This window comes from Brachycentrus maculatus, unplaced genomic scaffold (assembly GCF_059751285.1).
Source record: "Brachycentrus maculatus isolate JH-2025_06_01 unplaced genomic scaffold, ASM5975128v1 h1tg000028l, whole genome shotgun sequence".
NCBI classification, from domain to species: Eukaryota; Metazoa; Arthropoda; class Insecta; order Trichoptera; family Brachycentridae; genus Brachycentrus; species Brachycentrus maculatus.
In genome coordinates, this window is record NW_028280782.1 from 421,607 (window position 1) to 448,609 (window position 27,003).

At 33.9% G+C, this 27,003-nt stretch overlaps 1 protein-coding gene across 1 annotated transcript; it reads right to left on the reverse strand.

Annotated features, from left to right (window-relative positions):
• Nucleotides 1–667: 667 nt before the first annotated feature.
• On the reverse strand, nucleotides 668–15,472 carry Orc3 (origin recognition complex subunit 3). The gene is made up of 12 exons (XM_088271065.1): nucleotides 15,099–15,472; nucleotides 14,839–14,994; nucleotides 13,530–13,705; nucleotides 12,095–12,200; nucleotides 10,268–10,524; nucleotides 8,931–9,078; nucleotides 6,990–7,115; nucleotides 6,148–6,462; nucleotides 4,677–5,060; nucleotides 3,817–4,053; nucleotides 2,005–2,201; nucleotides 668–855 (listed from the first exon to the last, which is right to left on the reverse strand). Exons 1-12 carry the CDS (start codon nucleotides 15,123–15,125, stop codon nucleotides 759–761), a joined length of 2,226 nt encoding a protein of 741 aa, XP_088127191.1. The 5' UTR covers nucleotides 15,126–15,472; the 3' UTR covers nucleotides 668–758.
• Nucleotides 15,473–27,003: the final 11,531 nt, after the last annotated feature.

Here is a 27,003-nt window from a genome sequence, read left to right on the forward strand (position 1 = left end):
TTGGCCATAATGGCCTTAAGCCTTGTGGCTTGTTTCTAAGAGGGATTAGCCTCCTGCGAGGTCCATTCCCAGCTGTCAACTGATCTCTTTCGTGGTCTACCTTGGGGTTGGCCGTGCGGTGCAATGTGGGGGAGTCTGGATGGTTCCATTACCTCACACGCGCATACCATTGTCGCCTTCGTTGTCTTCTCCACCTAACGACATATTGGATCCCATGTATTTCTCTTATCCTGGTGTTTCTTATTATATCTCGTCGACTCTTGCCAGATATGCTCCTTAGAGTTGTATTTATTAAAAATTACAAAGTTATAAGTGTGAAAATAACAAAATTACACCAATATATCGAAAAATACAAAACACAAGGGGCGAGAAGAACAAAGCGACACCAATATAAAAACAGAGCGAGCGCGGCGTATATACGTTTTGAATATTATTTAATCTGAGCACACTAAAATTAGTCCGCCACCCCTTATATATGATTTTAACGGAGTTACATGTGGTGGGGACAGTATTATAAACAAAATAAAAGTCGATGAACTGCGTCTCTTTGTTCTTCTCGCGTACATTTGTTAATACTATTTTAATATGTAAATTATTCTAAAAAATACACAGATTTTGACCGAAACAGGTAGTATGTAGTATGTTTAATAAAATAAATAAAACCAAGTAAATTTCAAACAGATCATTTATTTGATTATCTTATAAAAATGTAAGATGAAGTGAGAAATAAATAATTTTAAATAGAAAAACATCTTCAGCTACCACGTCAGTCTTGATACATGATCCGTTTTCCGTTTTGAGGTTTTGATAAAACCTAGAAACTGCAATTCCGACACTGTTCTTGTGAAACGAGCTCTGGAACATTTGATGTAAGGAAACATATTACATACTAATGACATAAGATAAATTTACCTAAACAATTTTAACTCTTACCACTCTGTAGGCCAGACATTCCGGCCTGTATGATTCTAGTAGGCAGCTCCGTGGGCCACAATGTCTGGCCCGGTGCAGGTATAAGTTTAATCATTGATTTCTCTATCACCCAAGTATATTCTACCAAAAAATACTTGAGATAAATGCGGTTAATCATCGCAACATATTGAATTAACCAACATTTCTTCAAAAAAACTTTCAATTACTTAGATATAATCTAGGAAAAATAGATTATCATTTTGGGTGATAGATATTTGTCATACGCTAATATTTTTTGGGACAGTCAGTCGTTATCCTTCATTTATGACGGTTCTCCAAGGATCTCTCCCACTTTTTGTGACCATATTTTTTCGTTTTGTGGAGGTATTATTTTAAAAAAAATTGTGATATTAGTGTTATGTAGTAGTTAAAATAACAGAAATTGCATTTCATGTGTTTATAATAAATATTTTATAGTTGATCCGCCATGGAAAACGATGGAAGTTACACATTCAAGTTCTGTTATAAAAACGAATGGTCATACGAATTGCGAGACAGAGTGTCCCGAAATAAGGGTACCAAAATATTTATTTTAATATTCCGCATCATTTTGAAACAATAGTAAATATGAAAAGTAATAATAATAAATATGAATAAAATATCATTATATTTTATATATTATGAATTGAAGAATACATATTTAATAAAAGTTTTACTTAGTACATAAACACCACTATTTCTTAAAATCTATTGTGACACGTGTTTCAATGCATTCCGCATCACTGTCTTAGGGTGTTTGAAAATGATGCGGAAGTAAAATTTTGACTAAAAATGGATAGATTTTACCACAAAGTAACTGCCGAATCAATTAATAAAAAAATCAGTATTTAGTCATCGTTTTAAATGTTAAAATAACTGCAAAATGTAAAACGACCTTGAGGTGGTTTCTTGCGTGGTCCGTGTTGCCTGACTCTTCCCTGTACGCTCCAAAACATCAGGATTAGAAAATAGCTAAAAGGAACTATGACGGATACTGCAAAATGCAGTATCCGTAGTACTGTAAAAAGTAGTATTTTCAAATGCAAAGGATACTGCATTGCAGGATGGACTTCTCTCCTGTCTTCGTCGTCTCCGCCGGCCTCTATGGGATCCACCACAGTCAGGAAGGCTTGCAGCCAGTCGTACAGGTTGATCAGCTTTCCGCATTCGAGGTGGAGTTTGTACACTATGGACAGGTCTGGCAGTGAAGGCAGTATCACCTCCTGATTGGACAGATCGCAACACTTGCACTGGGAAAGAAAATATATTAAATTATAGCAAAAACATCAGACAACAAATTAGGGAAAAGGTACCATATCATATCACTTTACACATGTGTAATAATCAACCATGATTGACAGCCACAATATTCAAATTCAGAAGTATTTATCCTTGAAATATATAACTTTTTTCACAAGTTCCTGACACCATCTATAGTCGAGTTGAGTCTCGGAACAAAGATTTGGACACACTCAAAATATTGGGCATTAAATCACTGGTAAATATATCATTGTTATAAAATTTTTATTTAATATTTCATTTCAAACCCTTATCCGCACCCCAATGGTGCATAGGGCATTGCATCATACAAACACAGTGTTATCTTGATCGTTAACACATATAGGAAAGGTGATCAGCCCTCCGCTTCAGGTACCAGTCCAGGGTAATATGGAATGAGTATTAGAGTGAAAAAAATCACTTTTATTTATTTGACCCCCCTGGGAATCAAACGCGGGACCTCCGGAACGGTAGCCGAGCGTGCTGACCATTACACTACGGAGGCGGCAGATTTAACAAATAATAATAATAATTTGGATAATTTGTATAGCGCCATTTTCATAAAATACTACCTCAAGGGCGCTTATAAAGACATGGATAATACAATAATAATAGGGTGATGATGATAATGATACATAAAAAATATATATAGTAAAACGTCAATTGGTCTCGGGACGTTGAGTGGGCTAAGTCTGTAGTCCGGAAAAGATGAGCCAACAAATTGTAACGCCTTCCTCTCGATCCCTATGGGCTGGTAGCCCAAAAGCTACTGCCGCTATGCCGCTAGCCACTAGCCAGGGAACATGAGCTTTGAGATCCTCACGCTTGCACAGTGCAAGTATGCAAGAGTGAGATGCGAATATAGTATCGCGGTTTATACGCGAATTAGTTTCCGATATTCACAAAATACCTCCCATGTACCCGATAAATTCTGATTATTATTAATATTATTTTTTAAATCAATGCGTAAATATGTTATGGAGGAATACCTGAAAATCTTAGCCTTGTATTTATTATATTTATAGATATTGCTCACTCCTTTCAAGAACGTCATAAATCAAAAATCGTCAATTTTCAGTTATGCATGTTTCAGGAATGCCCAGAAAATGTACTATATCCCAGCAAAAGAGGCATATTTTTAACTTAATATTTACCCGCTACAGGGCAGAAAGTGTTGTTTTTGCATTTTGAAGAAAAGGTATTGTTTAATTATTTTTTGAAATATGCTAAATATTCTTCAAATGGAGAAAAAACCTTCAAGTTTCACCTAAGAAGATCTGTTGCACAGTAAAAAGTTCAATAAGTGGCTTGATATTTATTTTTAATACATTGTATTATATTTTTATACTCTAAAAACGTTCTCCTGAAAAATCAAGCTTTTTGATTTATGACGTTCTTGAAAGGAGTGAGCGATATGTATTATGGTTATTAGAAGCAATGTGTACAAGGCACACAACAACGGGAAGGGAGGGTTAAACAACTGGGATCAAAGTCTTAGCCTCAAATCTGTCATATCCTTTACTTTTTTTAGGAGTTTCTGCACGCAGAATTTTTTAAATATTACATTTGAATGTGATAATCACTTACCTGTAAATATGCAGCAGGATTGTTAAGTGCAGTATGTATGGATGCTCTAGGTGTCCCGACGATATGCCTTTTGACTTTGTATACATCACTGAAGAAGAACAACTCGTGGAAAGGTTGCGTATTTGGCGGCAGTAAGAATTGGCCAAAGACTCCCTCGCTGAGGTATTTCAACAGCTCGCTGCGAACTAACTCAAATTCGGACACTGGTTTTTCCTTGTTCGAAGCTTTCAAAAGTTGCTGGAAAAAAGTGTAACTTTAAAAAAAGTAAGTGGTTAAAAATAATCTTACATTTTTGACATGGATGAACAATTGATACATATCTCAATGTAAATGATAATATACATGGAATTCTGCGCGTTCTGCTGCGATCCTTCATAAACTGGGTAAGTGATCACTTACACGCGTGCAACGTTCACCATCCTACCCATGATTGACAACCACACTATTCGAATTTTTGAAAAATTAATTTTTGCAAACAATTATTTGGACACGCTCAAAAGTTGCAAATAAAATATTCTGATCAAAATTATTATTCTTCTTCTTCAAACCCTTATCCGCACCCCAATGGTGCATAGGCCACTGCACTCATATGAACTCAGTGTTATCTTGATGGTTAACATTTGAAAGAAAGGTGATCAGCCCTCCGCTTCAGGTACCAGTCCAGGGTAATATTGAATAAATATTAGAGTGAAAAAATCTAAGTTATATTTATTTGATCCTCCTGGGAGTCGAACCCGGGACCTCGAGAACGGTAGCTGAGCGTGCTGACCATTACGCTACGGAGGCGGACATTAATGTCAAAAATCATCAAGTCTCGAAACTGTTAGACTAAAATCTCTTTTAAAATTAAATTAAATTACCTGCTTTAAATTCTGCCGGCTTAGCTTTTCGGATGGTATGTCTTTGTCTTCCTCATCATCCAGACTAGCGGGCTTACATTCCAGACTTGCTTTCTTCAACTTTTCCCTGAAACTCATCAATTTCTCCTTCACCGCCGACATATTCTTTATCGATCCACTGAGGATGGTGGACTCCCGAGACTTTTTGATCGATATATGTCGTTTAGTCGGAGTGTCGGTGATTTTGATGACGTTAGAAGATATTCCGGAAAGTACGTTTATACTTTTGTTCATCGCTTCCAGGAAATCTTCTTTAGATTGAAAACTGAGAAGGAGAAGACACTGTTTGTATTCCTCAGTTTCCACAATACTGGACGATACACTCACCGTATAGAGTTCTCGTAACTGTAATTTCAAGATTATTTATATGTATTGCAATTGGTACAACTAGCAGTATACAAAAGAGTCCTGGTTCCAACCCTAATGTATGGCAGTGAAGCATGGAGTAAGGATGAAAGTAGACTGAATGCAGGTGAAATGTGATCCCTCATATGAACTTGCGGAAAAACAATGTATAATGAATGTATAAGTGAAATAATGCAACATTGAGATAAGCATTATCGATAAAATTAAGAAAAGCGTGTTGAAACGGTTTGGATATGCGGAATGAATGAGTAAGAAAAGAATGGTAAAGGAAATTTACGAGGCGAATGTAGTTGGAAAAAGGAGCAGAGGAAGACCAAGGAAAACTTGGCATGATCAAATATTTAAAATAAATGGAAGCAGTTATTTCAGGAGTTGGAATAATCGGCGAAAACCTTATCAACATACATTTAATAATTTTATCGATAATCCTTACCTTAGCCTTGCATTCTTTCCTTATTTCATCATTTAAACATCTATCATACATCCTTTTGTCGCAAATTCGTCTGAGAGATTGCATTTCTACTGTATTTCAACAAATATTTTGAAATCCAGATCTACATTCATCTCTGATGAATGTATGATCGATTGGTGTATGATCGAGTGATGTTGGTAAATGTTGAGTAATTTATTCATTTAAACTTACAGAAAAGAAAAAGTACATTGGCGGGCTTATTGCTAAAAAACAATATGTATACTCAACCAACCTAAAATAGACTAGTGATATTGGTCAAAACGTTTGATACCATATATAGCTGTTTGCAATCAGAGGGTAGAGTAGTTGAACATTTAAAAAAAACATTAAATTACAAATTGGTGATAATAAGGAAGGCAAAGGAAAAAGGGAGTTTAGGGAATGAGGTAGAGGGAAAAACTAAGGGAGGAGGTTTGATGGACATTTAGAATTCTAACGATACATAGTAATGTCTGAGACGTTTCTTAAAAGTTCTTAGATAAGGTGCATTTTTTACAAGGACAGAGAAGGAATTACTGAAGAATGGTTACTGAAGTTATGGTTCTTGAATGAGACAAATGTATAGATTCAGTCATATAAAGCAAATTTCCTTACTTGTTTTCCTAACGGGGCATTGGGTAAACTGCCTACAACCGCAAGCAGTATTTTCAAACATGTGTGGAACCCATGGAGGTAATTATGGAGATTTTCAACGGCTTTTCCCAAGTCTATCCGGAAATAGTCATCACTCTCCAACAGGGATATTCTCGTAGCGGCCGGTTTGGATTCCACGTAGGGCCTGAACGAGGGAAGATGCCGGACTGCTTCCAAATCGTCCTTTGTTAATTTAGATATTGTCGTGGAAATATGTTCCCTCGGACAGCACAGAGAATTGATTTTTGTGGTGTAATAGTGCTCCATCATGCAAAACTGAAATAAAGATTGAATATATAGTTAATTTTTATACAGGGTTATATGAGACAGATGCCGTGTTGTAGTTGGGTAGACGCTCGACTGCGAAACTGGTGTTGCGGGTTCGATTCCTGCCAAGTGCAAAATAAATTCAAGAAAGATTTATTATCAATTGATCTGGGTGTATATTATGTATTTTTCACTTTTACCTTCCCTATCCCTACTATCCTACCTGCAGACAAGCCTCTAAATGTAGAGGCTTTGCGGGTATTCCTTTTAAAAAATAATTCTTAAATGCACTTCAGCCAACAAATAAAAACATATTACATTAGGTAGAAGAAACAAAAGTCCACAAAATGATTTTTAATCCTTGTACATAATAAGCAAGGTAAATATTAATGCGATTCTCATAAAAAAGATATTATCTTCAAAAAGTTAATACCAAAACTCCTCTTTGCTATTATTACAAAGTATATACAGTTGTACTTTATAAACTGTTATGCTGTATGTATAAAAAACAAAAATAAATAATAATAAAAACAAACCTTTAAGCTTTGAATGAATCCGGTAACAGAAAAATCATAAAACAGGAAGACATCAATCAGGAGCTTGAACGCTTTCCCCGATAGATGGAAGGGACAATTTTCATTGAGGAAAATTTTCTCCAAAACCTAACAGGATAAAAAAAGAGACTTATTAATTTTCAATCAAAAATTGATAAAATAGATAACAAAATCAAAGTTGGTGTTTTAAACATAATTGAATATAGAAGATTTCAATCTCTTCTTCCCCTGTTATGTTTGCCCGATAGTCCATGTTTCGTTTCCATATAACAGTATGAAATATATTCTTTTTTGGCATCTCAACATAAATGAAGAAGAATATGGTCTGGGCATTTACGGGGCTTACAAACTTCATAGGCTGATTTAAGTGATGACTTTAGACACGTGTAAAATTCACCAATTCTACCTATGATTGACAACCACAATACTCATACTCTTGAAACTTCTATAATATATTGTTCAAATTTCATCAATATTGCTTGCATTGAATAGAATTTCACTAGAGACATCTATGGTGAGATGAAAGAAACTTTTTATTGAGCAGAAACTCTTCAATATTCTTTTTCATCTATGTTGAGATGTCAAAAAATAGTAAAAAAATTACTCCTATTTGGAGATAATACAGATTTGTGAACAAGTATTCGGACACACTCAAAATGTTTAACTAATTATCTATCTATTTCATTCACGAAACGGATGTGGTTCGTAAAAGAAATCAGAGGAAGACCAAGGAAAACTTGGCATGTTCAAGTATTTCAAATATGTACTTGAAAGTGGTCAGGTCAGGAGTCGGAATAATCAGCGTCCATGTACGAGAAGACATATGAATGTGGAAGAGGTGAGATGAAAATAATAATTTGTCAAAAAATAATTTTAAAAATATCTCATCTTTGGAGATAATCCAGATTTGTATTTGGACACACTTGACCCTTTCAGGACAACTGGTTACTGCTGCTAACCACAAATTTAAAATAAATTGTCTAAGTGCCTACTGGTTTCTAGTTAAAACCATCGTGCAATATGTGTTGCCTATGTAACAGAAATAGTGCTTGTATAGATTTCATGTTGGTATCATTGTCTTGGAGCTTATTTCAGACTATTAATTGTGGCGATGTGCACATGTTTGGATATTTATAGGTTATCTACATCTTAGTTTATCAATTTTGTGAGGTTATTGAACGAAATAAACAAAATGACAGGTGAGTTATAGTCATAATAATACTAAAAATAGGTAGTGTTATATCGCTCACTCCTTTCAAGAACGTCATAAATCAAAAAACTTGTTTTTTCAGGAAAACGTTTTTAAAGTTTAAAAATATAATACAATATATTAAAAGTAAATATCAAGCCAATTATTGAAGTTTTTAGTGTGCAACAGATCTTTGTAGGTAAAACCTGAAGGTTTTTTCTCCATTTGAAAAATATTTATTATATTTAAAAAAATAATTAAACAATACCCTTTCTTCAAAATGCAAAAACAACACTTTCTGCCCTGTAGCGGGTAAATATTAAGTCTTTTTGACTTATGCCGCTTTTGCTGGGATATAGTACATTTTCTGGGCATTCCGAAAACATGCACAACTGAAAATTGACGATTTTTGATTTATGACGTTCTTGAAAGGAGTGAGCGATATATTACCTCATATTTTCAAGAATAAATGCTTTTATTTATACTTTATAAAACATGGTCTTTGTTGCTAACCACCAGGCACACAATGTGTATTTTTAATTTTATTGAGGGATAAATATTGTATCAATCTGTGTGCACAATTTTCAGTAAAATTTTGTTTACACTTATACTTATTTGTAAATAATTTCTAGAAATAAAAGTGTGTTAAATAAAATATTTTTTATTCTGTCCTCAAAGGGTTAAAATGTTGTAAGTATGAAATATTTTTAAAAAGTAAAGAAAAATATTGAGACCTGGTTTAAATACAGCGTGGAGGAATGCGACTGGAAGACCTGTACCAACAGGCGAGATGATACTTGGTACGGGAAGCTCTTGTGCAAGGCCGACACAGAAGTGGCGACACCAAACACCAAGACGAATGGCAGCCTGCTAGTGTGACCGCTGCAAATAAACACGCATCGTATTCACAACTGCTTGTCAACAACTGCTATAGTAGATTCACGCAATATTGAACCCTGAATATTCGAAATTACAGAAAATTCGGACAAGAATTTGAAGAAAAACATTTTGAAATACGCAAGGACTACAGAACCCATTTAATATTACATAAAACTATTACATATTATATACATATGACCTAATTTTGTTAAAAAATGATAAAAAAAATTAATAAAGTATAAATATATATTAAATATACTACTACTGACCATTGCGTGTTAAGCTACTATGCTGGAGGTCCCGGGTTCAATTCCCAGGGGGGGGTGAAAATAAATATTAGTGATTTTACACTGTAATAATTATTTAATATTACCCTGGACTGGTTCCTGAAGCGCAAGAGTGATCACCTTGCCTTCATGTAAGTAATGATCAAGAAAACACAGCGTCTATTTGATGCAGTGCCCTATGCACCATTGGGTGCGGATAAGGATTATAAGTAAAGTAAGTAATACTACTACTGCTACTATTACCATCGCGCCGTTTCAACGCAGGGGCAGGCAGAGAGGATGGAACGCCACAATCTTTTGTCTTGACATACACTCCTCGCTTCCTTCACATCCATACATCTAGTCATACATGCCGTCCGATTATGCAGACTTTTGACACCACCAGATTTTAGGTTCGATTGATCTGATTGTCTTTTTTGACCGTCCTTGTTCCGTTCTCCCCACTCCCATTCGCCATATATATTTTCTTAGTCATTCTCTCGTTATCCATTTGCTCCACATGTCCGTACCACCTTAAAGAACTCTTCTTTATCTTTTCAATTATCCCTTGTTCAGCCTTATCCCTTTCTTATATCTTCGTTATTAATTTTGTCATACAATGATTTTCCACGCATTCGTCTGAGGGAGCGCGACTCAAGTACTGTTATATTAAATGTAAAAAGTTAAAAATAATGTTCATATACCTTAAAAGAAACAACTTCATATAGTATTTTACCAACTAGAGCTAGTGTACTAATCACAAGTAACCACCAACCCAATTCCTTAATCTGTGAAATATTTTTTGGGCATCTCTCGCACTCTACCAAAAGTAAGCAAATAGAACGCTTATAAGCGTTTCCCTTTCTCTACCAACAATATGTAAAAGACACTTTTAAACGTTTCCCGCAAATGTGTTCAAGACTTACCTTAAAATCAAAATGAAGTCTTGCAAAGCTTCGCAGTTGAAACTTTCAAAGTCGGGGATGATCACCACAAGATGATTCTTGGCAACGGGTGGCTTCAATCTCTTGGACGGAGACAGGACCTTGGATCCAGTACTGCTATCATACAACTCTTCAAACCAGGAAGTAAGCATAGCCATATTGCATTGGGACTTTTTCACACGTTGCGATTTATTAATTGATTTATCCGGACTATTGCAATTATCGTCGGAGTTTACATCCTAAAAAAAGAGTATACATAAAAGTATTATTTCATTTGACCCATTCAATTTCAATTAATATATACATTATAAACTAAAAAAATTAAAACGTATTCATTAAAATACATACAAAAATCGAAAATACGCAAGAACTATTGCTAAAGGTGTAGAAGAATCCCGCTTCGGAAAACTCCTTCAGATACATGGAACAGATCCAATGAGATATTGTTCAACATAGCGGTAGCTCTTCCTACAGGCTTAACCATCGGCAGGTTGGTCCTGTGTATAAGAATGTGAAACAATCTATGCCGACGCTGTCTTAGGTCACTATCGGGAACATACAGACCAATGTTCCGGATAATTTCAGGATTATTGATCATACCGCGCAACTATTGATAAAAATGCGTAATCAAATACACATTCTTTCTAGTCTCTATAAACTATTGTAGCCAAGCATACCCTGGAGATACTCGGTCAGGTAGAGCTGAGGATAATAGCCGTACTCTCTCATGTAGAGATACCTCAGAAACTTCTTTTGGACTTTCTCTACCATAAGAGAGTACTTAAGCTCGTGTGGCCCCCAAATCATCGAGCCACTCTCGAGTCTACTTCGCACCAAGGAGTTATAAACAGTTCCCTTTGGTTACCAAGATCCGATATATCAGCTTTCGGTACTCTAAGGGAAATACCGGATCCCTCAGATCTGACATCATGATTTATTAAAGTATCAGATACATTTTGGACAGTATGTGAGGGATTCTTTCAGGGTTGTGCAAATTTTTTCGATTTTTATTGTTTTTTCTTCAATAAGTTACATATCGATATTTAGAATTGAATGATAATTTATATCTTACAATTGGTTGTAATATTACAAAAATGCTTAAAGGGTAGTTTCATATGTTTTCCACCAATACCAGAAAGAAATACTAAAATCGGTCAATATTCGTGAAGAAATATTGTTGATTTTTTACGATTTGATTCACTTCTTCTTCTTCTTCTTTCCATGTTCGCTCCCTAGGTGGAGCATATGGCCAACACGAGTCGTCTCCAAGTCACTCTGTCACGCGCCATCTCCTTGGCTTCCTCCCAGGTCAGTCCGGCGTCTCGAAGTTACGCTGAGTATAGTCGGTGAATGGTCGTCAGCGGCCTTCCGGGGCGCCGGAATCCTCAGGGTTGGAAGAAGAGATATGAGGGGTTGATGCCCTCAGGTGGCATTCTAAGGACATGTCCCAACCATGTCCACCTTCTTCTCTTCAGGACTATTCACAGGGGGGTTAAATAAATAAAAGTGATCTTTTCACTCTAATATTTATTCAATATTACCATGGACTGGTGCCTGAAGCGAACGGTTGATCACCTTTCCTTCACGTGTTAACGATCAAGATAACACTGCGTTTATATGATGCAGCGCCCTATGCACTATTGGGTGCAGATAAGGATAAGAAGAATAAAAAAAGGGACCATTTTTGCAACAGCAAAAAATGTCATCAGCAATTTTAACATACGTATAGGAGAAAATATATCGAAACTTATTTATTTATTAACTAAAACGGTTAATAAATAGAGATTTTTTTTCGCTATCAGTACTTACCTCAGATTCATCATTAACAAATTGCATTATCATATTTTCAATCATTTGCTTTACTGAGTTAGCATCCTGTGAGTATATGATGGCAACGTGTGAAGTTACTTCATTTCTGAAATCAAATTAAAAGAAAATGTCATAATTTTTAATTGAGCACATTGTGATTTTCTATTTTATTACTTTAAAAATAAGTTCATAACAATTTAGGTGTGTCCAAAATATTTGCTCACAAATATCTGGGTTTCTCCACTAGGAATTATTTTAACATTGTGATATATGCAGTATGATAACATCATCTGTGGAACCAGATGTGGAAGTGAAGTACAGGATCAGAGCAGCCCATAGTTTATTCACAAAATGAGATTAATATTCTGCAATAACAACTTCAATTTAAAGCTAAGGCAGAGAATGTAGAAGTGCTATACGGCTGTCCAAATTTAAAATACAGTAAGGGACATTTTTTTGTAGTAAGTTTTTTTTAAATTTTTGGATGTCCTTTACTGTGTTTTAAATTTGGACAGCCGTATATCACTCACTCCTTTCAACAACGTCATATATCAAAAATTTGTCAATTGTCAATTTTCAGTTGTGTATGTTTTTGGAATGCCCAGAAAATGTACTATATCCCAGCAAAAGTGGCATATTTTTAACTTAATATTTACCCGCTACAGGGCAGAAAGTGCTGTTTTTGCATTTTGAAGAAAAGGTAAAGTTTAAATATATTGCAAATGGACAAAAAACCATTCAGGTTTTACCTAAAAAGATCTGTTGCACAATAAAAAGTTCAATAAGTGGCTTGATATTTATTTTTAATACATTGTATTATATTTTTATACTTTAAAAATGTTCTCCTGAAAAATCAAGTTTTTTTTTATATATCGCTCACTCCTTTCAAGAATGTCATAAATCAAAATACTTGATTTTTCAGGAGAACGTTTTTAAAGTTTAAAAATATAATACAATGTATTAAAAATAAATATCAAGCCACTTATTGAACTTTTTACTGTGCAACAGATCTTTTTAGGTTAAACCTGAAGGTTTTTTCTACATTTGAAAAATATTTATAATATTAAAAAAAAAATTAAACAATACATTTTCTTCAAAATGCAAAAACAACACTTTCTGCCCTGTAGCGGGTAAATATTAACTTAAAAATATGCTGCTTTTGCTGGGATATAGTACATTTTCTGGGCATTCCGAAAATATGCACAACTGAAAATTGACGAATTTTGATTTATGACGTTCTTGAAAGGAGTGAGCGATATGACGTTCTTGAAAGAAGTGAGATATTATCTTATTCTTGTGCCGTGTAAAAAAATTAACAAGTAAAAATGACTAACCACAAAGTAAATGCTTTAAATATGAACAATATTGAGAATAAAATAATGTGGTGTTATATCCCCTCTGCCTACCCCAGCGTGATGGTCAGTTAGGTACTTACAACAATAGATCCTTGAGAGAGGTGAACTGAACGATGTGATCGGGTTGATTGATTCCCGTGAGGAGTGTAGCGCAAGGGATGATTTCGCTGCACAAGATCAATTGGTTATTGTAACAGTCTTTCACAAAGAAAACAAGGTCCTTCAAAATCTTGTTGTATGTTGACGTATGCAATTCCTGAAATTATATTGATACATAATTCCGATTCTGCGGCTCCACATGTTAGCCAATGCTTTTGAAAGTATAGATTTATTTAATACGTATATTGTTATCCATCTTGAAGTCTACATTCTCAGCATTTCTTCTCCATGTTATAATGGATAAATTGAAACGTTGTGTTTCACTCTCTCTCGCTGCTCGCTGATAGTGTGTGAAGGAGACGTGTATATACCAGTGCTTACTATTTGTTATTTTATATTATCTTATGTTTAAGACTTTTTGTTGCTCTGTTAGTGTATGCATTAGTGCATTTTTATATTAGATATTATATATATGTGTTCAATAAATAAATAATAATAATATTGTTATTTATTCATTTTATTTATAGATGAAGAAGAATATGGAAGTCTGGGCATTTACGGGGCTAACGACCGTCATAGGCTGGTTTAAGTAATCGCTTTACACACTTTACATCGCTTTAACCAATTCTACCCATGATTGACAACCACACTACTCAAATTCTTGGAAGAAGAAATATATATACAATCCAATTTCGAAACATTGTACTTGAATCACTAGAATTTCACTAGAGACATCTATTGGTGAGATGAAAGAAGCTTTTTATTGAGCAGAACTTTGTGATAAGACTCCTCAGATAAGCACCTGCAACAGCAAAGGCGCACTTGCCAAATTTAATTAAACGTATTTTCCTGCTAAATTACAAATAAATTACTGCTGAAATGCGAATGCTTAGATGGTCAGCTGGAGTGTCACTTAGAAACAAAATAAAGAGTTCACACATTCGTGGAAGCCTGGCTGTAACAGGCATCAATAGTAAGGTAGAGGAAAGGCAATTGAGATGGTATGGGAACATAGGACGCAGAGAACTTGATCCTATTGTGAACCAGGCAATCGCCATGAATCGCCTCAAAAGACATCTAGAGGAAGACCAAAGAATTCATAGATGGTGCAGAAACATTCGAAGGCATGGCCTAGGTGACGACAATGATAGAAGGACTTCAAGACTAACTTTGCTGCGAACCCCACACAAAATGTGTTAAAATAACAATGATTATCAATAAAATTAAGAAAGGTGGTATGGAAATAATAATTTTCATTGTTGTTTTTGGTTGAGAACTGCAAATCAATACCTCTATCTGTTTTTCGACCCGACGCCAGCAATTCTTGTAAGCAATATACCATAATTCTTCATCAAACTGTTGTTCAAAGAGTGGTTTAATTTCTTCGCGTTTTTTCTTCTGCTTTCTAGATAAGTTTTGAAATCCATTTTTGAATACAAAGCAACCCTGAAATAAAAAGAATAAGCATTTAAAATTGTACATAACTTTATAATTTTGCCGTTTTGTGCTGATTGAAAATAAATTTTCATAATAAAATTGTAAAAACTAACCTTAGAAACAGACACCGTAGAAGTCATTTTGTTTATATTATTGAGTTTAGCCAGGCGTAATTTACCGTCACTGTGGGTATTTAAAACGATCACGAAGAAAAGTAGCTAGTTTATGAATATTATTACAGAAAAAATGCAGATATAATATGTGTTATTTCAGTTCTGACAGTTTGACAGTAGAGTTTTTGTTGACAGCGAGATATGAAATTTGGAGGGAAAATGTTGACAGCGCCGCGGCGTGTTTCGTTACTTTGAGATCGCTAAACTCGAGAAGGTATCCCATAGTAAATTCTACTCATTACAGCTAGACAAAAATGGTGCTGTGGAAAAAAACTTGATTTAGATGAATTAATTGATTAAAATTAAGATTAATTTAGAGAAACAAGGATTTTTTGACCAATTTACATTTTTTGAACGATTTCTCGTTAGTATAAATGTTTCAGCGCCATCTATAAGCACTTCGACAAACTTAAGCGGAGAAGTACCATTAATTCAACATTTACACATAATATGAAGAAAAATCTATTTGAGCAAAATTCAGAGATGAACAAATAAATACTTTGAATATTGATATATAATTCATATCAATAAATTGATTTAGTAAAATACTTACTACGATTTGAAACCAAAAATGGAGAGGAATCGTTTGAAATTGAAAGTTTTTACCTCGGAGGAATAATTGACATTACTTATTTGTTTTGATATATTAACCCACTATGTTAATATTTTTAGTTTACACTCAATGGACCAATATTAGCCATCAATATTGTCAAAATTACACACTAGTACGTGTATCCTACCCCTAGTATCCTACCCATTTAATATTGACAGTCTGCATTTTCTTCTCCATTTCCTTTTATATAATCAGTTATATGTTTCACTCTGAGCTCCTTCATTTACGTCATACATATAAACATATTTCAATTTATGTATTCAAATTTAAGATCGAAAAATCCATAGCGCTGGACTAATCACCTTGCCTTTCGTACTTATTTAGGATTTATGTAGGTACCTACATATTTAAAAAAAAAAAAACGGAAAAAAACGACATACGTTCGAATAACAAAAAAGCTCGAACGGCTATTAGATAATAAAGTAGGTACCTATCAAGATGCTATTAGGATTTCAAATGATATTTAAATGTCGAAAACTCAAACCTTGACCGAAGATGTCCTTCTAACTATTGAACTATCGGTCAATCCTGTTTTAAATTTAAAATACAAGTATTTTACCGAATAAATGGGAGACATATATTATAGTCTACTTAATAGGCTGAATATAAAGTAAGTAGGTATCGAGACTGAATGCGATTTTAATGGTAATTATGTAAAAGTGGAAAAGCCGGATAGAGTATGGAACGCGAGACATTAAAAAGCGAAGGTTACGGTAATAATTTATGGAGATGTTCCATAGTCCGACCCCGTGCGATGGCGTCCGCAAACTTTGGTCTCACTGACCGCTCACAGATCGTAGTGTCTCATTCACTGGCCTTGGATACCTCATTATTCTCCTCACAAATTAGCATCCATACGACAGGCATAAAATCATCGGACAATCAAAGAAAATCGACTCCTCATTCAGCCGATTAAAATATCAAAGTGCAAAACGCGAATCGAATTTTTACATTAATTATTGTAAGTTTGATTCAATAACATCATGTTTTAAAATAGTAGATTCCAATGCGGAAATTTTATTTAAATGATTATTATATTCATATTAATATCTCAACAAAATTTAAGAAGAATATTGAAGTCTAGGTAATTACAGAGCTTAAGACTTGCCATTACGCTGGTTTAACAAATCACTTTATACACTTGTAAAATTCTTCATTCTATCTACGATTGACAACCACAGTACTCAAATTTCAGACATTTTATTCCATATTCTTCCTCATCCATGTTGAGATATCAATGTAAAATAATTCCTTAGTGGATAAATACAGATTTGCAAACAAGGGTTTGGAATATATAAATATGGAATTATGGGTATTTTATAGGGCTTACGACTTCTCATCGGCTGGTTTAACAATAAGAATACAGCACCCGTCAAAATGACGGATTTCTGATTTGTTTTGTTAAATTTTACTAAACGGTCAGAATTATTTCTGATTCTTTAAATGACTTTTTATAATGTCATCAGTGCAAATATATCTACTAAATTACTTTACACACTTTATACATTCATCATTTTACTCATGATTGACAACCACACTTCTCTTATTTCGGAAGTTGCATATATGCATATCATTCAATTGATTTCTTATTTCTTATGCAAGTGTAAGCAGCATCTATGGTTTGAGTTGAGTAAATTTTTAATTAGCAGAGACCTTCATGAAATGTAAGTAAAATTCTTCCCGAATTATTTAACATCGTAGACGTTTTGAAAACTTTATTTAAAAATTTTAACAAACTTATATATTGACCATTTATTTAACAATACACATTGGATTTTAATAAACATAAAATTACATATATGATCCTTGTTCACCTGTGCATTTTGTAAAAAGATGAAATGTTATTTATTGATTTTGTATCAACTTTGTGGAATAATAATAATAATCTTGGATGATTTATATAGCGCCATTTTCGTAAAAAACTACCTCAAGGGCGCTTAATGATATGTCGATTAATTTTTATTAAGCAAAACGTGAAATGTTTTTGATTTTATTAAAGTTTTTCTCAATTTTCTTAACTTCGGGTAGACTTGTGATCTCGTGGTTAGTGTAGCGGACTCTTGAGTCATAGTTTCTCGGTTTGAACCCACTCTACCACAATTTGATACCTATTTCTAATAATGAGCCGCTCAGGCTCACAGAAATAGTATGAAATTGAAATGTTTGTGTAAATAATAAAACCAAAAATATTTCTCTTAAAAAAAAAACTTTGTTCTTTATCCCCTCCGTCGATGGAATGACAGGTGGGCCTGATAAACTATTACTATAAAACTGAGAGGCCCAGACGCTGGGCCAAAAAAGATTTAGAACCAGTGATATTGAGTAAAATCCTTATTTATTAAATAATATATTTAAAGAGACGTTCTAGAGTCGTTTACATACTCGTTCTGAATAATTTAAATGAATTTTCTGAAAACGATCATCAAAGGATATTAGTACCTGCAATACAGGATTTGACGAAATAGGTATTCATCGGTTTGTTGGTTAAATATTCCGACAAGTAGGTAATCGTCTTGTAATTCAATATCTTATCTAATATGAATTAAATTGTTAAGTCTTCGATTGGAATTACGGGTTTTCAATTAAATTTACTATAAATTGAAATTCATATAATTTTTTGTTCTTTATGATATTAATATACAAAATAGACAAAAAACTCCCAAAAAACTGCTAATACAGCAGTTTGTGATTGGATTCTAAAATTAATCGTTAAATATTAGTTACAGTATAAAGATATTTAATTTGCTGCCAGTAACAATGAAAATTTCCAGTAGTGATCATGTCTTTAAGAACAGCGTCGTCGATGGTTGCTTCTCGTTGGAAGGGACAAGGTAGAAAGTGAATTAATCTAAGCCCAGGTGTAATTATTTTACTGTAAAATCTTTATGCTATAAATTGTTTTTGTATCTATTGTATGTAATGTATTTAAACAAATAGTAAAAAACACAAAAATGGTAAATAAAAACAAATTGTATTAACATGTAAGTATTTCGGCTCAACACAGGCCATGCCTAAAGAGCGGTAATACACATAGTAAAAAAATGTATGTATCTTTAAAATAAATAAATAAAATAAAAAATTCAATAATAATCAACGAAAACAAAAAAAACAAAGTCTACATTAACAAAACTTCATATGTAGGTACATATGGTATATCGAACCGACATATCAGATACAAATTCACAATTTACCTTATTGTAAATAAAATTTATGTATTCATCCATCAATATGGTGGCCGTTATATTAAGTGTATAAAAATGAAGATAATGATATAAAACATGCTTTTATCTTCGACACCCGTCGACATCGTAATTAAGTCATAAGATATATAGTTATTATAAAACAAAGTTATTTTGTAAGTTATAAGCCATATAATTTTCCGACTTGGTGTTACCAGATTCAATTATTAAATGGAATGATGTTTTAAAAGTACCTACGTCTGTAATAAGGTAGAGACTGGCTTGTTATTGGGCAAGTTCTATAAACAGATGTTATCTGAAGGTTTTAAATACTTTTTACAATCCGTGTGCAGGCATATTGTTTTTTGTTCATAAATTATTGCGAATTGAGATGGATATCTCAATTTTCTAGGATTGCTTTGTTATTCTGCGGAATCCTTCCTTATAGAATGTGAATTCGGCGTATTATATAGGATTTAACTAAGTAACTAACCATTACGTCGCGTCTTGCAGGGGTAGGTAGATATAATAGAATGTTACAGCAATGACAGTTTTCTTATGCCATTTGGCATTTGGAAACATGGAAGAATCTCACTTCGTTTATTTGCTTAAATTAATTTTTAATTAAATTTTAGTAAAAAATTAAAATTTTATAAAAATATGTCCTGTTTGATAGATTTACATATATGCGTAGGTACCTATACCGCTCAACCTAGGTACGTATAATTTGTTCATGCGTTTATAAAACTGAACGCACTTTTTAAAAATTGAAATTTGGAACAATATTGAATATAAAGCAAACGAAGTAGGATTCAACTGTTTTTTCAACTGTCAAAATGGTGAAATACGCGCCAACCGGAAAAACAAAGAACATTTTCTATGCAGAAGCACTTCGATAAACGTATTGTATTGCAACGTATGCTGGGCTCAGGTAGGAATAAATAAATTATCGAATGATTAAATATCAGGCGCCCACGCATGTGAAGTCGAAAAAAGTGTGAGGTAATCGATGATGGAATATGTGACCACAAGAGTGTTGACCGGAGCGCTGCGTGACACTTCGTGTGCAATGCATTTGCCCGCCTTAAGGGACCCATACACGTTGCATTCTGCTTTAGTGATTAATTTATTTCATAATTTTATACTTAGATTGCTGAATAGCTTTATGCCAAAATTGCCCTTTTTATCATGTAATAAACGTACTTTTAAATAAATATGATAGTGTAAAATCAATAATATTTATTTTACTCCCCTCCCTTAGGAATTGAACCCGGCACCTCCAGCATGGTAGCTAGCACGATAACCATTACACCACGGAGGCGGACATCTAAATCTACTACTATATAGTATTAATATTAATATTTAGTTATTACTCTGGACTGGTCCCAGAAGCGCTGGAGTGATCACATTGCCTTCATATGAGTAACGATCAAAACAACACTGCGTCAATAACAGTGCTCTATGCACAATTGAGTGCGGATAAGGGTTAGAATGAAGAATAAATATCAATATTTATACTAAAACTATATCGCTCATTTGGTGCTATAATGGAATAAAATATTAAAGGAGATGTCATTCAGACGTTGTTGCAACATTAATGGCGCTATTTTACTCAATTCTAAAATGACACTCGCGCCATCTCGCAGCATTTCACCACAAACATCAATTATGTCGATGTTTCTCCCGAAGTAAATAGTCTTTCAGCACATTTTGACATATTTAGCATGTTTAAAAAAATGATATTACGTCATTGTTAGTAAAATAATATTTGGAATGATCACTTTTTTCAAGGACCCAGGTCCTGCAGCATACCACGAAGATGGACAAAAAAGGTAGTGACCACACAAATTTTGTATGCAGCAAATGACAAAAAGATCGTGAATGGTTGCCTTATTGTGGATGGCGGGAAACTCGTACGAATGGAATGCCGATTTAAAGTGGGACAAGGTCGTGTCTACAAATAATGAAAAATGCAAACATCATCTTTAAATAATTGCTTTGAATATGTAACGTCATTTCTCCAATTAAATCCGAATCCGGGATTCTGAAGAACGCCATTACTAAAATAATTAGTAAAAACGTGCAAAAACTAATTATTATAATTGTATACAACAATTTCTCAATTTATGACACTGGATTATTCGCCGTATATATATACAATAAATACTACTACTACTACAACTACTACCATCACGCCGTTTCCCCGCAGGGGTAGGCAGAGAGGATGGAACGCCACACTCTTCTGTCCTGACATACACTCCTCGCCTCCTTCACATCCATACATCTAGTCATACATGCCCTCCGATTGCGCAGACTTTTGACACCGCCAGATTTTAGGTTCTGATTGATCTGATCGTGCCAAGTCTTTTTCGGACGTCCACGTTCTGTTTTCCCTCTCACATTCGCCACATATATTTTCTTAGTCATTCTCTCGCTATGCGTTCGCTCCACATGTCCATACCACCGCAAAGAGCTCTTCCTAATCTTTTCAATTATTCCTATCCTTATATATATATATATATATATGTATATATATATATATATATATATATATATATATATATATATATATATATATATATATATATATATATATATATATATATATATATATATATATATATATATATATATATATATATATATATATATATATATATATATATATATATATATATATATATATATATATATATATACAAGTTCCAAAAAAATATGCATTATGGTTGATCAATAATGGGCAGAAGTGTATAAAGCGGTCATTTAAGCCAGCCAATAGCAGGTCATAAGCCCTGGGGTGCTCAGACATCCATATTTTTTCGTGTAAAAACAATGGATGCTTCATCTTAAGTTGAAACATTTATAATATCACTCACTCCTTTCAACAACGTCATATATATAAAAAAATCGTCTAAAAATTTTTCAAGTGGACAAAAAAACATTCAGGTTTTTCCTAAAAAGATTTGTTGCACTGAAAAAAGTTTAGTAAGTGGCTTGATATTTATTTAAAATACATTTTATAATATTTTTAAACTTTGAAAACGATCTCCTAAAAAAACAAGTTTTTTTTGATAAATGACGTTGTTGAGAGGAGTGAGCGATATTATACATTGATACAAAATAATGTAATTTGAATGTTGAATTCGTATTTTTTCATTATAAACTACTGCTAACATCTCGCATCCTAACTGTAGAGGTAGGCAAGAGAATGGAACGCCACACTCGTCTGTCTTGACACACTCTCCTAACTTCGTCTACATCCATACATCTAGTCGTGCATGCCCTCCACTTTTGACACGACCAGTTCGGACTGATTTGGTCGTGGCAAGTCTTCATTGGCTGTCCTTGTTCTGTTCTCCCGTTCACATTTGCTAAGTGTATTCTGTTAGTCATGCTCAAACCAGTTCAAAGTACTTTTCCTAATATTTTCAATTATGACTGGTTTAAGTGATCACTTTATACACGTGTAACATTCATCATTCTTCCCTTGATTGACAACCACACTGCTCAAAATTTGGAACTCCTAGATTCATTATCAATCTCATGACACAGTACATATGTCAGTATATATGCTTACCGAATTATTTGACATACTGGTAGACGCCTTCAATCACACTTTTCATAGTTTGGAACTCATATATCATATGAATCACACTTATTTCATGTGTGAGTTCGCGGGATTATCTATGGTTGAGTTGAGTAACCTTTTTATTTAGCAGAGACCATTATTTTCAATGTATGCAATATGCTTACCAAATTATTTTACACAACGGGAGACTCCTCCAATCACACTATTCATATTTTGGAACTCATATATCATATGATTCACACGTTATTTCATGTATGAGTTCGCGGGAGTATCTATGGTTGATTTGAGTAACCTTTTTATTTAACAGAGACCCTTCTTTTCAATGTATGCAAGATGCTTGCCAAATTATTTTACATAATGGGAGACGCCTTCAATCACACTATTCATATTTTGGAACTCATTTATCATATGATTCACACGTTATTTCATGTGTGAGTTCGCGGGAGTATCTATGGTTGATTTGTTTAACCTTTTTGTTTAGCAGAGACCCTTATTTTCAATTTTGTAAGATCCTTACCGAATTATTGTACATACTGAGTAACGCCTGAAAATATGAATTACTATTATGAAGCTTACTAAATTCAATAATTTTTTTTCCGTGTTACCAAATCAGGTACATAGATGCGACGTTTACAAAAGATGTTGTGAAACACGTGTGTGTTAAATGAAATAAAATGACTAGATATGTACAATATTTGAAGTATAGAATACCATATTTCAGGGGTGACCAATATGTCGACTGTGGTCGTCTGGTCATCTATCATTGAAATATTAAATTGATTGCTACTACTTAACCACATCCGCTCCTTACATGGAACGTATTAACTAACTAACCAACTAACCATCACGCCACTTCCCCGCAGGGGTAGGCAGAGATAATAGAACGCCACACCACTCTGTCTTTGCAAACATTCTTCATTACATGGAACATATTTATTTATTCAATTCATCATTCTTCAATAATGCCTTCTCTGTCCAAGCAGCCAGACTATGGAATGAATTACCTCTCCTTGTAAAAAATGCACCCTCTCTAATAACTTTTAAGAAACGTCTGAGACATTACTATCTATCATCAGAATCCTTACTCTCCATCAAACCTCATCCCTTAGTATTTCCTACCTCTCTCCTTCCCTAAACTCCCCCTTTTCTTTGCCATCCTTATTATCATCAATTTGTAATTTATATTTTTTTAAATGTTCAAGTACTATCTTTCCTCTGATTGCAAACAGTTATATATCGCGCACTCCTTTCAAGAACGTCATAAATCAAAAAACTTGATTATTCAGGAGAACGTTTTTAAAGTTTAAAAATATAATACAATGTATTAAAAATAAATGTCAACCAGTTATTGAACTTTTTACTGCGCAACAGATCTTTTTAGGTAAAACCTGAAGGTTCTTTCTCCGTTTTAAAAATATTTAGCATATTTAAAAAATAAAATAAACAATATCTTTTCTTCAAAATGTAAAAACAACACTTTCTGTCCTGTAGCGGGAAAATATTAAGGGAAAAATATGCCTCTTTTGCTGGGATATATAATAGTACATTTTCTGAGCATTCCAAAAACATGCACAACTGAAAATTGACGATTTTTGATTTATGACGTTCTTGAAAGGAGTGAGCGATATGGTGTCAAACGTTTTGACCAATATCACTAGTCTGTTTTTGGCTGGTTGGAAAATATTGCTTTTTGGCAATTTATTTTCTGTACATGAAGTATAAATAAATAAATGAATAACAGAATCAAATGTTTGCCCGCCCTGTCGTATATATGTTGGGTACCTACGCATTTCTCGTTTGCCTAGTAAGATAATAATATCTAAAAGTTTACTTTTATAAGTAAACGAATGAACACACATCATACTGGGTGTTATTTTCAGGTTTCAAAATGTTCATCACACCAAAATGATATAAAAAAACCACATTGGTTCAATTTTCTTTTTTAATTCATACATCTTGAAAAAAAAAACTTTTTTTTTACATTTTTGACTTTTCATTATAGATGAAGAAGTATATGATAGTTTGAGTACAGGGCTTTATAGGCTGGTTTAAGTGATGACTCCACATTACTCTTTTTTTTTTGTAAAAAATAATAATAATAAATCCCTTACCGCACCCCAATGGTGCATAGGGCACTGCTTCATATAAACGCAGGGTTATTTCGATCGATTACACAAGGAAAGGTGATCAGCCCTCCGTTTCAGGTTTGTAAAGTTTATAAAATATGCCACAAAGTATCTGCGGAAAACATAAAAAAACAAAAAGTTTGGTAGAGCGAATAAACTTGTTATTAAATAAATAAAAAATAATAAAACCCTTATCCGCATCCCAATGGTGCATTAGGCACAGCGTTATATAAACGCAGTGTTATCTTGATCGCTCACACATGAAGGAAAGTTGATCAGTCCTCCACTTCAGGTACCAGTCCAGTGTAATATTGAATAAATATTAGAGTGAAAAATCATGAATGAATGGAGATGCATGAATGTAGAAGAGGCAAAGAATGTTTGCAAAGACAAAGTGGTGTGGCGTTCGATTCTCTCTGCCTACCCCTGCGGGGAAGCGGTGTGATGGTTAGTTAGTTAGTTAGTAAAAATCAGTTATATTTATTAAACCCCCTTGGGAATCGAACCCGGGACCTCCAGAACGGTAGGCGAGCATGCTGACCATTACACTACGGAGGCGGACAAAAACAATTCCCAAATGGATGAACCCAGATTTGGACACACCCAATATGCTGTGACTTTTTATTTCACTAAAATTATCATTTATTTCTAGTAGTCAATCTTTTATTGAAACACACAGTGAATTTACTTAGTTTTCCTTTGCTCATATTTCCCATATCGCTCACTCCTTTCAAGATAAATCACGTCATAAATCAAAAAACTTGATTTTTCAGTAGAACGTTTTTAAAGTTTAGCAATATAATACAATGTATTAAAAATGAATATCAAGCCACTTATTGAACTTTTTACTGTGCAACAGATCGTTTTAGGTAAAACCTGAAGGTTTTTTCTCCATTTGAAAAATATTTAGTATATTTCAAAAAATGCTTAAACAATACCTTTTCTTCAAAATGCAAAAACAACACTTTCTGCCCTGTAGCGGGTAAATATTAAGTTGAAAATATGCCGCTTTTGCAAGGATATAGTACATTTTCTGAGCATTCCGAAAACATGCACAACTGGAAATTGACGATTTTTGATTTATGACGTTCTTGAAAGGAGTGAGCGATATATGTGGAGGTCCTCACCAAAACGTTACATTCCCATTATAAATGATTTTAAGTAATCAGGAATTCTAGCTTGTAAGATTGTTACGTTTTGGTGCGATTTAATGATTTCATATTGGTCTAACACAGGATTGGTCTCGTTTTGTAGCAACTTTAATTGATAAAATTTCGATAGAATACAGTAAACAGAACAGATTTGCATTTGAAGGATTTTTTGAGGAATATTGAAAATTTAACTTTTTGGTAAGGACCTTCACATATACATCAAGAAAAAAATATTTTAGGAATGTTTAAATACTACCACAAGGGCGTTTCACTGTGATTAAATTAGGGAATAAATTAAATTTAAAACTTTAAAAATCTGGTAGATATTACAGTTTCATGTGAATATCATCCTGTATAATTGAGTGCGTCATAATTAATAGGTAAGACGGTATCTATTTACACCGTGATCGCCAGTGTGGTGAGTATGTGTGTATGCGTATATGTACATGTTGGCTAAATAATCCAAATGCCAGGAGGTCACAGTGTGACCTCTGGAAACGTTATACTCCGCAAGTGGATACATACCTTCAAATTTACACCTAGCGGTTGCATAAGGAAACCTATATACGCGAGCAAATTGCACGTACTCGGTGTCAGGTAACTATTAGCACAAAGACACTGGATTTCTTATACTTTTTCTTCTTCTTCATGAGCTCTTCCTCCACTGCTGAATATTAGCCTCTTCTGGATCTTTCCATTTCTTTCAGTCGGTTGCTACTTGCAGCCAGTTTCTACTCCCCACAGCGACTACATGTATATAGTCGGACCATCTCTTTCAGGGTCTTCCGACGCCTCTTTTGTTCTCCCAAGGTCTCCATCTTAAGATTTTTGGGTTCCATCTTGTGGTCCTGTCTTGCAATATGTCCTGCCCATTGCTATTTGAGTCTGCTACGTGATCCATGATATTTTCTATTTTGGTTCTGTTCCTGGTATATTCCTTTTTTCTTTATCCATCAGGCTTAAACCAAGTGTGGATCTTTCCATGGATCGCTGTGTGCATTTGAGCTTCTCTGCATTTCTCTTTGTTAGAACCATAGTCTCTAGTGCATATGTGTTCACTGGCAGTGTGCAGGATTCGTACACATTTATTTTCAATCAGGTCTGAATTTTCTTATTTTGTTTTCTATTGTTTTCTACACTTAGGAGTTATTTTGCTTGTTATCTCGCTGTTCCCTACATGTTTAGAC